Source organism: Diabrotica virgifera, chromosome 8 (genome assembly GCF_917563875.1).
Source record: "Diabrotica virgifera virgifera chromosome 8, PGI_DIABVI_V3a".
Taxonomy (NCBI): Eukaryota; Metazoa; Arthropoda; class Insecta; order Coleoptera; family Chrysomelidae; genus Diabrotica; species Diabrotica virgifera.
In genome coordinates this window covers 140,616,675-140,630,684 of record NC_065450.1, presented here as the reverse complement: position 1 = coordinate 140,630,684, position 14,010 = coordinate 140,616,675, and the positions used below count along the sequence as shown (strand labels likewise).

Genomic DNA, 14,010 nt, shown 5'->3' with positions numbered 1-14,010 from the left:
TCCACTCTTCTTCGTTCAGTGCTAATCCTGTTCATCTGGTCTCAGCGTATCTTTTTGGGTCATTCGACCATCTCGTCTGTAGTCTGCCCTTTCCTCTTTTACGGTCTCAAGGTCTCCAGTGGATTATCGCTTCATTCCATCTTCCGTCTTTTTGTCTGTTGTTTTGTCATGTTTTCCACTAGAGAGTAGCTGCATGTTTGTTTAGATCTTTCACTTTGGTTTTATTTATGATCCATGTATTGTTCTTTTTATCACCTAGCTTGATACCCAGCATCTTTCTTTCCATTGCCCTTTGAGTCTTGGCCATCGTTTCCATATTTTCCTTTGTGAAGGTCCATGTCTGTGCTTCATATGTAAATATTGGTCTTGTCATAGATGAGGCAAATAAAATTAAAGCAAAACCAAAGAATGATGGAATATTTCGTACACTCTGACACTCTGTAAAGAAAATGATGAGATATTTAATACATTGCTACTCCAGTACTACATAAGGACGTCCGCTGGCTTTCGAAAGGGAATTGCTTACGGCGGTTCTGCAGTCTCATGAATATTGTTATCGAATTTCTTATAACTACTGACCCCACACTGAGTACAGCACTACAAGAGAAGCGAAATGACATCGCTTAACTATCAGACATTTCTGAAAAATTAAATGGTACGAATCTGGAATTACAAATGAAGAACATAAATATGGCCAAAGCGAAGGGAGTAGTAGGAGCATTCATTGACAAACTCTCTATTTTTGAAGAAAATATACAGAGAGGAGGTCTGACCAAATTCCCCAGAAATCATCATGTGGTTATTCTGAGGATCTTCAAACATATTGCCTCCACCTTGGAGGGGATTTGAGGTACATAGCTATTAACCAACATTGAGCCAGACATAAAGAAATTATGTGAGTATCACCAGGCCCAAGAGAGAAATTATCAATTATTACTAACCATGTTCACCAACACGTGGACAAGATGCAAGAGGCACAAGATCGAAATAGAGGGAAAATTATGAGAGAGATCTATGTCCAGCAGTGGACAAGTGAAGATTGAATGGTGACTTACCATGTATCATTTTACGAAACGTAAAAATAAATCAATTGTACTGATTAATTTTTTGTTTCAATTTAATTGGGGAGGGGGGCGATTATAGTATTCACAACTGGTGAAACCTGTCTAAGGGGGCGATCATGGGAAAAAGGTTGGGAACCACTGGTTTAAACCACCTAAAAAACCTAGTTTGAACCCTATTGTGAGAAATTATTCATACATTTAAATACTAGACCAAGTTTTTAAATGGAAATGTCATGGGTACTACAAAAAATTAAAGACGCGAGTTAAGTTTTTTCCTATTGATATTCACAAGTTCTTAATCCCACTATCCAATTGCTCAATAATGTTTTTCTTTTTCATTTCGATCGAATCACAAAAACTGTTGGTCTTATGCTTGTAGATTCTAGATGCCAACTATTCTTTTCATGTGATCGGGCAAAAATGTTCAAGCAAGCAGGCAAGCAATTTGATTTAACCCGACCTGTGGGAATGTCCACCCTCTCGAAAGAGTACATTCGGGTGTAACAATTCATTGGGGCGAGGTGTTTTGACCCGAGGAGTGTAAACAGGGATCACCCCACCTCGCTCCAATGCCCCAGGCCATCCCTTCCCCCCCCCCATAGCACGCTGATGCGCGATGAGGGCACAACTATCGTAGCCAAATTCTCTTCACAATGGAATCCTGGATAATAAGATTCCATGTGGTACCCTAATCGAATGCAAAAATCTTAGGCTCAGCGTGATGCGCTCTATGCCTTTATCGTCTTACTTACTTAACCGCGGTACTAAAAATTGCTTGCTTGGGCCCCAAGTCATCGTGCTGAGCCCTATTGGGCTCCGCCCAATGACTTGTTGCTCGAGTTTTTATGTGTTTTTTATGGTTTTTTATATTTTTTTGGGGGCTTACGCCTTTTTTATTTTTTTATATATATTTTTTTGGGGGCCTGCGCCCTTCTATAATTTTCTAAAATTGTCTTACCTTGAAGGTGATCGTGGTGTTGGATCTCCGTATGTAACGCTATCTTCGGCACTTGTTTTTGAGCTACGAACTGACTACTATCACTTTTCACTTTTGATCACTTTATTCCACTATTTGCTGTTTCGGTCTTCTGTGCTTCCATCGGTGGAACTCATCATACCTTAGCATCTCTCGCAGTATATGACTTGGGTGGTGCTCCAGTTCCGCGAATTTGACCCTTGCTTTGTCTGTCATGATTTCGGTGACTCTCACCTGTTGGAGTTCTCTGAACAGGAATCTTTCTGCTACGTATCTTGGGACTCTGGCGGCTTCTCTCAAGCTGCTGTTGTGGACCGCTTGGATCTTCTTTTTGTGGGTGTTACATGCTTGTCCCCATGCGAGAGATGCGTATGTTAATACCGGTAGTATAATGCTGTTTATCAATCTTAATCTTGTTTTTAGTCTTAGTTTGCTTTTTCTGCCTGTAAGTCCTCTTAGTGTTGCTTTCGCTATGTTGGCCTTATGGACTGTGGCTTCTACATGTTTTTGGAAGGTTAATCCTTTGTCCATGATAACTCCTAGGTATTTAGCTTCGTTTTTCCACTCGATGGGGGTGTTCTGTACCGTCAGCTGTTCCTCTGGTTGTTGTCTTCCTTTCTTGTATAGAACCGCTTGTGTCTTTTCCGAGTTGATGGCTATCTTCCATTTTATACTCCATTCCTCTATTTCTTGTAGTGCTGTTTGCAGGTTGGTCACTGCTATATCTACATTTCTGTGTTTGGCCGCTATCGCTGTGTCGTCGGCATATAGGCTCATAAGGGTACCTGGTGTTCTAGGTACGTCAGCGGTGTATATCGTGTACAGCAGGGGTGACAGGACCGCTCCCTGGGGTACTCCAGCCTCCGGGTTAACGAGTTCGGACAGGACTTGTCCTATCCGAACCCTGAAACTCCGGCCGCCCAAGTACGACGAGATTAGCCTCGTCATAGCCCCGCTGTACCCGTAGCCCCTCATTTTGTATAGAAGCCCCTTATGCCATACTCTGTCGAACGCTTTGCTTACGTCAAGGAACGCTGCTCCAGTATACTGCCTGTCGTTGAATCCAGCTGCTATGTTCTCGGTTAGTCTGAGTACTTGTAGCTCGCTGGAGTGCTCTGCTCTGAATCCGAATTGAGCTTCTGGGATAATGTTTAATCTATTTGTTTCCGCTTGCAGTCTGCTAAGAATGATTCTTTCCACTATCTTGCTGATCGCTGGAAGTAAGCTGATTGGCCTGTAGTTCTGCGGGAATGTGTGGTTCTTACCAGGTTTTGGGATCATAATGACGTGGGCCATTTTCCACCTGTTCGGGAATATCTTAAATCTTAGTATCGCGTTCACTATGTTTGTGAAGTACACTATAGCTTTTCTGGGCAAATACTTTAGGGCTCTGTTTGTTATTTCGTCTGGACCAGGTGCTTTTCTCGGTGAACTGTTTCGGATGTGTTCGTTGATTTCTTCCGGTGATGTTGGGGGAATGATGTCCTCTGGGTCTTCTGGTCCTTCTTCTTGTTCTTCGACTTCTTCCAGGAAGTCGTCGTCTTCGTTTTGGTGGAAGTTTAGGTCGCATTCTCTTTCGAGTGTAGCCCTCATCGCCTCTACTTTATCCTCTATGGTGTATGCCATGCCGTCTCTTCCATGTAATGGGGGGATGGGTTTTCTGTCGCTTCTCAACATTTTTTGGAGCTTCCAAACGTTTTTCATGTTTGAGTCTAGTTCTTCCATCTCTTGTACAAAGTTGTCCCATTTTTTGCTGCGGTGGAGTTGTAGGGCCGTTTTGACCTCTCTGTTTAAAGTATTTGCCCAGGTTTTGTCTACTCGATTTCTTGTTCTTCTGGCTATTTTTTTCGCTCTATTTTTTCCCTTATCAGCTCTTGAGTTTCTTGTGGTATGTCTTTGAACCTTCCCGTATGGATCTCGACTTCTTCCTCTGTTGTGCTGTTTCTGATTGCCTCTTGGATGATATTTTCGAGCTCTAGGACTTTTACTTCTATTTCTTCAGGGTTATTTATAACTGGCACTATATTTATTCTTTCACTCACTAATATTTTATAATTCGTCCACTTTGTTTTCTTTTTTGTTCTTTTCGGTGGGTTTGTCTCTTCCCATGTTCCAATTTCTAGTAGAATGGGGTTGTGGTCTGTTGATCCTTCGTCCAGCGTGATTAGTTCTGATTGTAGTCCTAGGTTTTTGGCCACAACTATGTCGATATGGGTGGGAAGTCCATTTCCTGGGAAGTGTGTTGGTTCTTCTGGGCCCATTGCCACTGTATCTTCGTTATTTTCTATGTAGCTATTTAGTAGTCTTCCATTTCTGTTCGTAGCTCTATCGTTCCAGTTGGGGGATCTTGCATTCAGGTCTCCTATTATGATGGATGTTTCAGCGATGTTAAGGAACGCGTCTAGGTCATCGTCCATTAATGGGTGTTGCGGTCTTACGTAGGCTGATGTTATTCTGACTGCGCCTTGCCTCATTTTCACTTCTACTGTTGTTGCCTCCATGTTAACTAGTGGTGGAGTCGTGAATCTGGTGTGAGTGATTTCCTTCTTAACTAGGATGGCCGTTCCTCCTGATCTTCTATTGAGGTCGTTCCTATATACATCGTACCCAGGGAACTTTAGGTTGAAGTTGTTTGTTAGCTTGGTCTCCTGGATTGCTACGATGTCCATCTCATATCTATTGGCGATTTCATCCATGATGTTTTGGTTCGTTGATATACCGCCCGGATTCCAGGAGCCTATCCTCAAATATCCCCTGTCTGTCAGCATTACTTCTGTGCTTCCCTGGTGCCTAGTATAACTTCTTTGACTACCCTAGTCACTATTCTGACTATGTAGTCTTCATCAGGGATCGCTGTTTGGTGTTGGTTGTTCTGCGTGGCCTGGGCGTAGGTGGTACCGGTAGCTTGTGGTCTTCTTGCTTGTGGTTGTTGTTGTTGCGGCCTCCTTGGTGGGGGTCTTCCCCACATAGGGCATCTAGGGCATCCTCTGTAGCTGGCTGGATGGCTGCCTTTACAGTTGGCACATGTAGCTTTGACTTCTTTGGCCCTTTTGCACATCTTAGTGGGGTGATCCTCACCGCATTTGACACACCTGGGGTCCTTGTGGCAGGCGTTCTGGGCGTGGTGGTAGCCTTGGCAGTTGAAACACTGCGTTGGTCCTGTCGCTTTTCGGAGATCCTCTACCACGACCTTCATGTGGCACAGGTTGGTTATGCGCCTCGCCGCCTCGACGTCCCCCTGATCCAGAGTTATGACGAACATAGGTAGCTGTCTTCTTGGGCCGGCTCTTGTTGACATGTTCTTTGCTGCTTGGCAGTCAATGTTATATTGATCTGCCATGTCATTCTTGATCTCTTCCTCTTTGGTATTCGTTGGTAGCCCTCTTATTACCATTTTAGGTTTTACTTCTTCCTCGAATGGGAAGGCTATCCATTGTAGTCTCTTCTTGGGATCTTTTAGGGTCATGTTCTTTGCGTAATCCTCAATAATGTGGGTCATCTTTCGATAATCTTCCGGGCTTTTCGCCTGGATGAGGGTTTCCCTTCCGCTTCTGGAGATCTTATTTATCGTGATCACGCTTTGTTTCTGGGCTATACTGAGGATAGCCCCTGTCTCGCTCACGCTCTGTAATTTAATTACAGGCGGCTTTCGTTGACGGGTTACCTGTTGTGCAGGTAACGCGGCAGCTTCTTCTTGTTGGTTCGTCTCCATTTGGTTCGACTCTGAATCCTTGGGATGCCGTGCGGCAGGCGTATCTCCACCCGTGCTCGTAGATGGATGCATTGGTGGGGCATTTCCTCGGGGCAGATTGAAGGATTCTTCTGCTGCTGGGTGAAGCAGCTCTCATGGCGTTTTTTGCTTGAGTTTCCCATGATGTCGTCTCGTCTTTTGAGATGGGTGTCTTTAGTTTTGGGAAATCTTCTTTATTTTTTGATGTCTCTCGGATTTTTCTTAGTCTCTCCTCTGCGGGTGACTTTTTGGCTTCAGGGAGTGGCTGCGATTTCTCGACTTCAGAGACTGGCTTCTGTTGGAGATTCTGTAAGAGTTCTGTCATCATTCTTTGTTGTTCTATCAGATCATTCAATTGGGCTGACATTTTCTTCATCTCTTCATTTTGTTCTTGGATTACGATCCTTAGTCTCTCGTTTTCGGCTCTTTGTTGGTCTCTCTCTGCCGTCATCGCCTCTAGCATCTTTCTCATCTCTTCTTGCTCATTTGTCTTAAGTACCTTCTCTTTCATGTCTTCGTTGGCTTCGCTCTCTTTTGGTTTCGCTCGTTTGGTGGTGCCTCTGACTGCCTGCTCTGCCTCGTCATCCATGGGCTCTGCATTTGGATTTTCTCCATCCTTCTTCGCTTCTGCGTCGTTCTTCGATTTCTCCTCTTTCTTCTTTTTGGATTTCTCCTTTTTCCTCTCGCTCCTAGGTTTCTTGAAACCATTTTCATCCATGGATGAGCAGTCATCTGTGTCGGAACTTAATTCCTGAAACAGGTTTGGGCCCACTTTGCGTGAGCCCTCATAGATTGGCGGGGATTGCGCCATGGATCGGGGGCGTGATCGAGACCTAGCTCGATCAATCGTCTGGGGTTGGGGGCGAACGGTCCTAATATTGACGAAGCCTTTTTTTCTGCCGACTGGCCCGACGCCAGCTCGACTTCAGGGTTGGCTCCCTGCACCAAGCGCGGTAGATCACGTACCCAGACAGAACTAGATACGGGTTCCTCTTGCGTTTCTCAATCTACTGACCTAGGGCCGGGGCTGCACGATGTAGGTTTCTAAAGAACTACACCTTGCAGTGTCGAGGTACAATGTTTTAAATTGCACCCATCCCTTACGGAGGCACAGTAGATATCCCGTAGCGGGCTCACGTCGAGCCCGCTAATTTTTTTTCTGCTAGCCGATCTCTAGCTGTGGCGTCTCAGAGAATCCAATAAAATCAAATTCCCTCAGTTTCACCACATCCAGCCGATCGGCCTTTGCCTCTCCTTCTCGCCTAAGGCTTAGAAGTGCACGACTTCGCTATCACGCTTACATTTGTGATTGGAATGAAAATTCCTGCTAGCCGTACAACTTCTTCCACCGTTGGCTCCTTGTCGTCTTCTCGCCTCGGAGAGTGAAAACGCTCAACTGTTGCCTCGCTTACATTCAAGGCAGGACTAAAAAGTCCCCAGCCAAGTAATCCCCACTACTCGTCGGCTTCTCTTCGCTGCTGCTGCTCTGCTCCGCTCGCACGCGTGTTACCAGTCCAGTGGTCGGCACCAGACTTTAACTACTTCAAAGTGAAACTGGCAAAAATGTTTGTAGTCTTGATGAGCTTTTATTATAAAAGATCCAAATGCGCCTCTCTTTAAAACCGGTTTGAAAAGAATACAATGCTTGCAAAGCCCTGCCTTCAACTTTGGTGAGTAAACTAACCAAGTTTTTACTTTAAAATCTTAAAAAGGAGCCCCCTTTATTTTTGCAGAATTAGAATCCTTATGAAAAATAAGTCACATATATTCCAAACATTTTTAGAATCGTTGATAAATGGCGCAAATAAATCTCAATTTCCGATTATAGCGCCATCCGTCAACAATTCTAAAAAAAGTTTAGAATAAATGTTACTTATTTTTTGAGGAGGAAACTCAATCTGCAATAAAAAACGGGGGTTCTTATTTAAGATTTTAAAGTTAACTCCCACCCATCTCCAGAGTGTGGAATGAAAAATCGTGTTTGGTGTCATTCTATAGATTTTTGAAAAATATTAAACACGTTTTTTTTTAGTTTTTCATTTGGAAGTATATTTCTCGAGATATTAGACCGCTTCTATAATTTTGCTATGGTATCACTTTTTGGATCCAATGTTCATTTCGCGAATTATTCGACCTTTCCGCTACTTTTGGGACACCCTGTATATAACACTCATTCATCATGCAAGATCACCTGTTTTTCATTTAAATAAAATTGTTCTGTTCATCATAATGTACACTTTAAAAATAATCTACTTACTAAAAAATACTTTTACAAACTAAAATTTGACTAACTATGTTCAATAAATTTTAAAAATTATTTTTCAATATGAATTTATTTTAAAATATAAAATATAATTACTTAAATACCTAATGGTGCTTACGAAGATGGTTCTATTCGGTGTACACAAAACTTAATATAATCACTTCACAGATTTTACACTTTATAGTGCCAGTTCTCAAAGACAAATGGCTCATAGTGATTATCGGTCAGAGATCGGATTTCTTGCTGATATGATTTTCTTTGCAGTATTATAAATATTCATTTAATTTGTAATTTTGGGTGTCGATTACAGTATATATTATGTTCCCACGTTTCTAATCTCTTTCAATGTTTTCGTTAATAGCATACCGTGATTGTGCGAAATGTATATTATGCACATTCCATATAGACCGCTGTCGCACATACAGATTTTCTGTTAAACTATTAATTACCCAATATGTGAATTTTTTTTATTAATAAATATGTTGTTTCCAATTTATCTCGCAAAATTATCCAATAATTTTTTGACAAAAATACGTTTGTGTAATATAAATTTAATTTTTGTTCTTTCCTGAAAAGCTAGGAGGGGCACGCCCCCCCACCCTGCCGTGTGTATGGGCGCCTATGGCAACATCTTCTCCAGTAGTTTATTTCCATGGTCTTAATTTCTGATTTGTTTCTTTGGTTTATTTCCCAGGGTTCAGAGTTTATTTACGTTTTGGCCAATTTAACTGACACCATTTTAAATAAGAAAATTACCGGAGTCCTTTTTATTTGAGCTACAAGATTTGTTTTTGATTTTAAGATTATTAAAATGAGATTCAGTTACTAAAAAATGGGAGAGTAAGCATTATCATTTAAAATAATTTTCACCTAATTAAAAGTAAATAGTAGTTAATTTTTGTATTTCAGAGATTTGAGTACTGAGAATCTTGTATATTTAACAAGTCAGCAAGCCTTGAGGGACTTAGCGTTCTTCATTGAAGCTATGAACCAAAAATACAATCTGACTCGTGATGTAAAATGGATTGTTTTCGGAGGTTCTTATTCCGGAAACTTGGCTGCCTGGCTACGCCTGAAATACCCACATTTGGTACATGGGGCTATGTCTGCAAGTGCACCACTTCTCGCCAAATTGGATTTTCCAGGTAACTTTTTAGAGTTCAGCCACAAAACTTTGGAAATATAGAAGGTTAAAAATTTAAAACCAAAATTAAAAATTTAATATAGATTGAATCTTGTTTTCATATTTGTGGAACAATATAATCTTCAGTAATATATGGTTAATACAGGGTGTCCCGAAAATATTGGTCATAAATTATACTACAGATTCTGAGGTCAAAAATAGGTTGATTGAACCTACTTAAATATATACAATAGTGCACACAAACAAAGTTACAGGGTTACAGCCCTTTGAAGTTACAAAATGAAAATCATTTTTTTTTCAAATATCGAAAACTTGTAGAGATTTTTCATTGAAAATGGACATGTGGCATTCTTATGGCAGCAGCATCTTAAATAGAAATTAAAGTGAAATTTGTGTATCCCATAAAAATTTTATGGGATTTTGTTCCCTTAACCCCCCCCCCCCCCAAACTTTTGTGTACGTTCCAATTTAATTATTAGTGTGGCACCATTAGTTAAACACACTGTTTTTAAAACATTTTTGCCTCCTAGGACTTTTCGATAAGCCAGTATTTATCAATATATTTTGAATATTTATCGAATCCACCACATTTTGTATAATCTGAAGAAATGTATATTTATGTTAAATCACTAACTTGATAATTGACTTTTTAAAAAAGATTTATTTCACAAATTACACTTATACTTTGTTCTATGATAAATTGAAGTAAATAAAATTATATAATGCAAATATATGTTACTAGCGAGAAACTAAAATGACGAGTGAAAAATAAAGTTAAAGTCCTAAATTTATAATCTTCCTACAAAATGTAGTGTCGGCATTTCCCACGAAAGGCCAGCTTTGGTCAGAGGTTGATGTCCATGCATGGTCAGCTATCTCTATGGGAACGCTTGCTGAAAGGATGATGAAATAGGAACTGATATTGCGAAACCAAAGAGTCGGTAACCCTTGAGTGGTTCAAGGTGACTATTTTCACATATAACATTTATAATTTACATTTTTAGGTATATTTTGAAAAAGAAGCCAAATCTCGATAATCAAATATCAAAAAAAGACTAAGAGGCAAAAAAGTTTAAAAAACACTGTGTTTAACTAATGGTACCACAATAATAGTTTAATTGGAACGTACACAAACATTTGGGGGGTTTAAAGGAACAAAACTCCCATACAATTTTTATGTAAATATTTTAAAAAAGAAGTCGCATCTCGATAAAAACTCGCTTATCAAAAAAATACTAAGAGGCAAAAAAGTTTTAAAAACGTTGTGTTTAACTAATGGTCCACAATAATGATTAATTAGAATGTACACAAAAGTTTGGGGGATTTAAGGGATCAAAACCTCCATAAAATTTTTATGGGGTGGACAAATCTCACTATAATTTTCGTTTAAGATGATCCTGCCATAAGAATGATACATGTCTATTTTCAATAAAAAATCTTTAATAGTTTTCGATATATTGAAAAAAATCTATTTTCATTTTGTAATTTCAAAGGGTTGTGACTTTTTTTTATGAGCACCTTTGTACTAAGGTGAGTTAGGTTCAATCGAACTATTTTTGACTCCAGAATGTGTGGTATAATTTATGACCAATCTTTTCGAGACCCCCATTAAGTAGATTACTTTAAGCAAAGGAAAGGGTGGATGGAAAACAGGTAGGTTTTCTTCCTATAGGTCTACAATAACTAAAAAAGTAGTCAGCTACCTGGATCTTTGAGTGTCCCGAACATGGTCTATTTCTAGCTTATTTCCCTGGAGTGCGTCGTTACTGAAATACGCGCTATGTTGGACCTTGTTTCAGATGCATAATGATGCAACTATAGATAGGGTTGATAATGGGGCGATTAAATTAAGATAATGAAATTCGAACCAATATCGATGAAAATAAAAGCAATCGTTGTCAAAAAACAAACGCCATACCGATGCTCCTGGACAATTACTCTTCATTTAATCCCTATTTATTTTAGATATTTAAAAATCGTTTTTCTGAAGAATTTTGCATTTTGCGGTTGCGTCATTCTTCTTCTGAACCGGCGAATTTGTCCTCAAACAACTTCTTGGGCCTTTTCTATATATGCTTAGGATTCTAAGTTATATATGTAGTGGGTAGAAAGGTCTAAAATGGATTAATAATAGCATAGAACAATAACAAAAAAATATACAGATAGAAAAGTAAGCCTAACGTTTTGTTTTTAATGTATTCCTATGAGCATTCGAGAATCTGGTCAAGTTTGGAGCGCTGTAAAACCTAGATAAATAAATAGAATTAAACAACTTTATAGTGGAAATTATTCGCTAAAAAACCCTCTACAAAATTGCTAAAATGTTATTTTATTGTAAAATGAACTGAAAAACATTATAACCTCCAAAAGGAAACTTGTTAAAAAATTATTACTTATTTTTGTTTAGGTATATCTTTTTTAAATTGTAGAAAATTTAATTTGCTACATTTTATGCTTTATCAGATTTTCCGTAGCGTTGGTAGTTTACGAGATATAGCGCGAAACCCCTTTACACCTCTTTTCCAAGATGGTGGCATGGGGACAAGGGTGACAACCCCAAAAACTTAAACTTAAGCGTGCATAAGCTTCTACTGATCCCTCCTATACATTAAAAAAATAAAATTGACTTATTTAACAAATCCAAGGCTATGACCTAAAAAATGTAACATTTTAATGGACTAATCGTTATTCATGCGATTTTAATTTTTATTTTTTTTATTTCAGAATTCTTAAAAGATGTAGCACATTCTATACGAGCCAACAACATAGACTGTTTCATTATATTAGAGGAAAGTAGTGACCAAGTTGATGTTTTGAACATTGCAGTTGGCCAAAAAAAATTAACGAATGGCCATAATTATTTGAATATGTACCCCTTCTTCATGCAAATAGTAACAAAAAGAGCAACAATAGATTTGTGTGAAAAAGTTTGATAACTCCATTGAGTCTGAAATCAACCTTAGGAAGTTAACATATTATGAACTTTTTTCGAAAATCAAGAATATTAGTTGGGAGGCCAATGATAAAGGTCTTGGAGGTAATAAAAGTATTATTTGTTAAATACGGTATACCGGAAGCTATACGGTGACGGGCGTATACAGCCCCACGGAGCTGTCCGTCCCTGGAGATTTTGCTCGTCCCCCGCTAGGCTGTCCGCTGTGTCCGCACGTGTGGGAAAGTCATGTACGCGGCTAATCCAACATACCGTAGTGTACCTCTAGTTCAGTGGTCGGCAAACCTTTTAGCCAAAGAGCCAAATATGAACATTACAACAATAAAAAAAAATTGGGAGCCAAATCTGCTTGTTCAGCAAAATTTTATTACGTGAAATGGCCCTACTACACCTAGCCTCATCCATAACCCCCAAAAAATTGAAACGTGTTTTTTTTTCGTTTTTTGTGTATTTTCGTTTCTAATCATCGTAGAAACTTCTATTTTCTTTCGTTTGTAAGGTTTCATTTTCTACAACACTGTATTATTTACAAAAATTTTGGCGCAAAATCCATTTTTTTTAAATGTTGATATGCTGGACGCTGGACGGAAGGGCCGCCCGAGAACTTTATCGTACCGATCTATTATCGTTATGGTACTAGATACTGGAATTCTATAAAAATAACAAAGTTACTCGTTATTTTGATATTTTAGAAACACCTACTGTACTTAAAAGTATTTTATGGTTCTACGCATCATTAATTCCTGCATTTGAGAAAATTTTCGATGCCATATTTCGGGGACACACTATAGATGTGTAGGTTATTGCATAAATCAATAGAATATTATAGTCATACTTTCATTTCAAATTAGTTAATTTTTCTGAGAAATTAATAGTTTACAAAATTTGCATTTCATTCTATTTCGATTACGCCAGTCAATGCGCGAGATTAAGAACAATATATTATCTCCAAATTCTATCCTACTGCATGGATTTTAATGAAATTTTGGGAGTAGCCCAATCTCCTAATTCAAAGTCTATCCTATATACTATGGCGCTTTTATCATGGGGCAAGTTCCCACCACTTCTCAGGGGTGAAATATTTTTATTTTCGAATTACATGGAGAAAAAGGAAGATTTTTAAGAAAATTTAAAAATTCATTCTAAATTTTGATCACATTTTTTACAAAAACCATTCATTTTAAACCCGTTCAACTTTTTGAAAGTAGAAATAACACTATATATATTAAAAGGTATTGTAGAAGGAAAACAATGCATTTAAATTATGGTGGATGGGGAGTTAAATGTATATACTTTTCATTTTTCCTTAAAGTACATTAGTCATATAATTTTTTGCACCATATCTCGCTTAGTTTGTAAGTAACCGACATTTAACGGTGCTCGTTTTAAAGGCCTTTTCAAACACTACAAAAGGTGTTGGTAGCATTATACACCTAAAACCTACCGTTCCTCTGTTATTTCAAGTTGAATACACCAATTTGAGCATGCACCAAAAAACAAACTATTTTCACCTACCATATCTCTTTTTGTATTATAAATAGAACATTTACGAAGGATCGAATCTCTTTATTATTTATAATCTAAAAAATGTTTTATATAGTGTTTTTAGTTCGATGCATAGTTTTTAAGGTATTCACAAAAAATCCGTCCGAAAAGGTGTCATTTTTCAATGAAAATGGCCAATTTTCAACTACGCATAACTCAGAAAGTATTGAGTTCTCAAAAAAAAGTATAGACCAGTTTTTGCTTAGAAATAGGTTCTTTAGCCACTTCCGTGCTTATTTTGACCAACAAATTTTCCACCCCCTTAAAGAAGTGGGAACCGCCCCAAGATAAAAGCGCCATAGTATATAGGGTAGATTTTGTTTCTTGAGCTATTC

General features: G+C 38.7%; 1 protein-coding gene across 3 annotated transcripts in view; it reads left to right on the top strand.

Annotated features, from left to right (window-relative positions):
- LOC114344885 (putative serine protease F56F10.1) overlaps positions 1-14,010 on the top strand; it is a 112,942-nt gene that overhangs the window by 77,054 nt on the left and 21,878 nt on the right. For 2 of the 3 annotated variants that reach the window (XR_007700014.1, XR_007700015.1), the window contains exons 4-5: positions 8,943-9,178; positions 11,902-12,214. Coding sequence is in view for 1 of the 3 variants with exons in the window: in XM_050657649.1 (XP_050513606.1) it covers positions 8,943-9,178 (236 nt within the window). In the remaining 2 variants the exon portion in view is untranslated. The remainder of the gene's footprint in view (positions 1-8,942; positions 9,179-11,901; positions 12,215-14,010) is intronic. The other variant, XM_050657649.1, reaches the window with a different exon arrangement.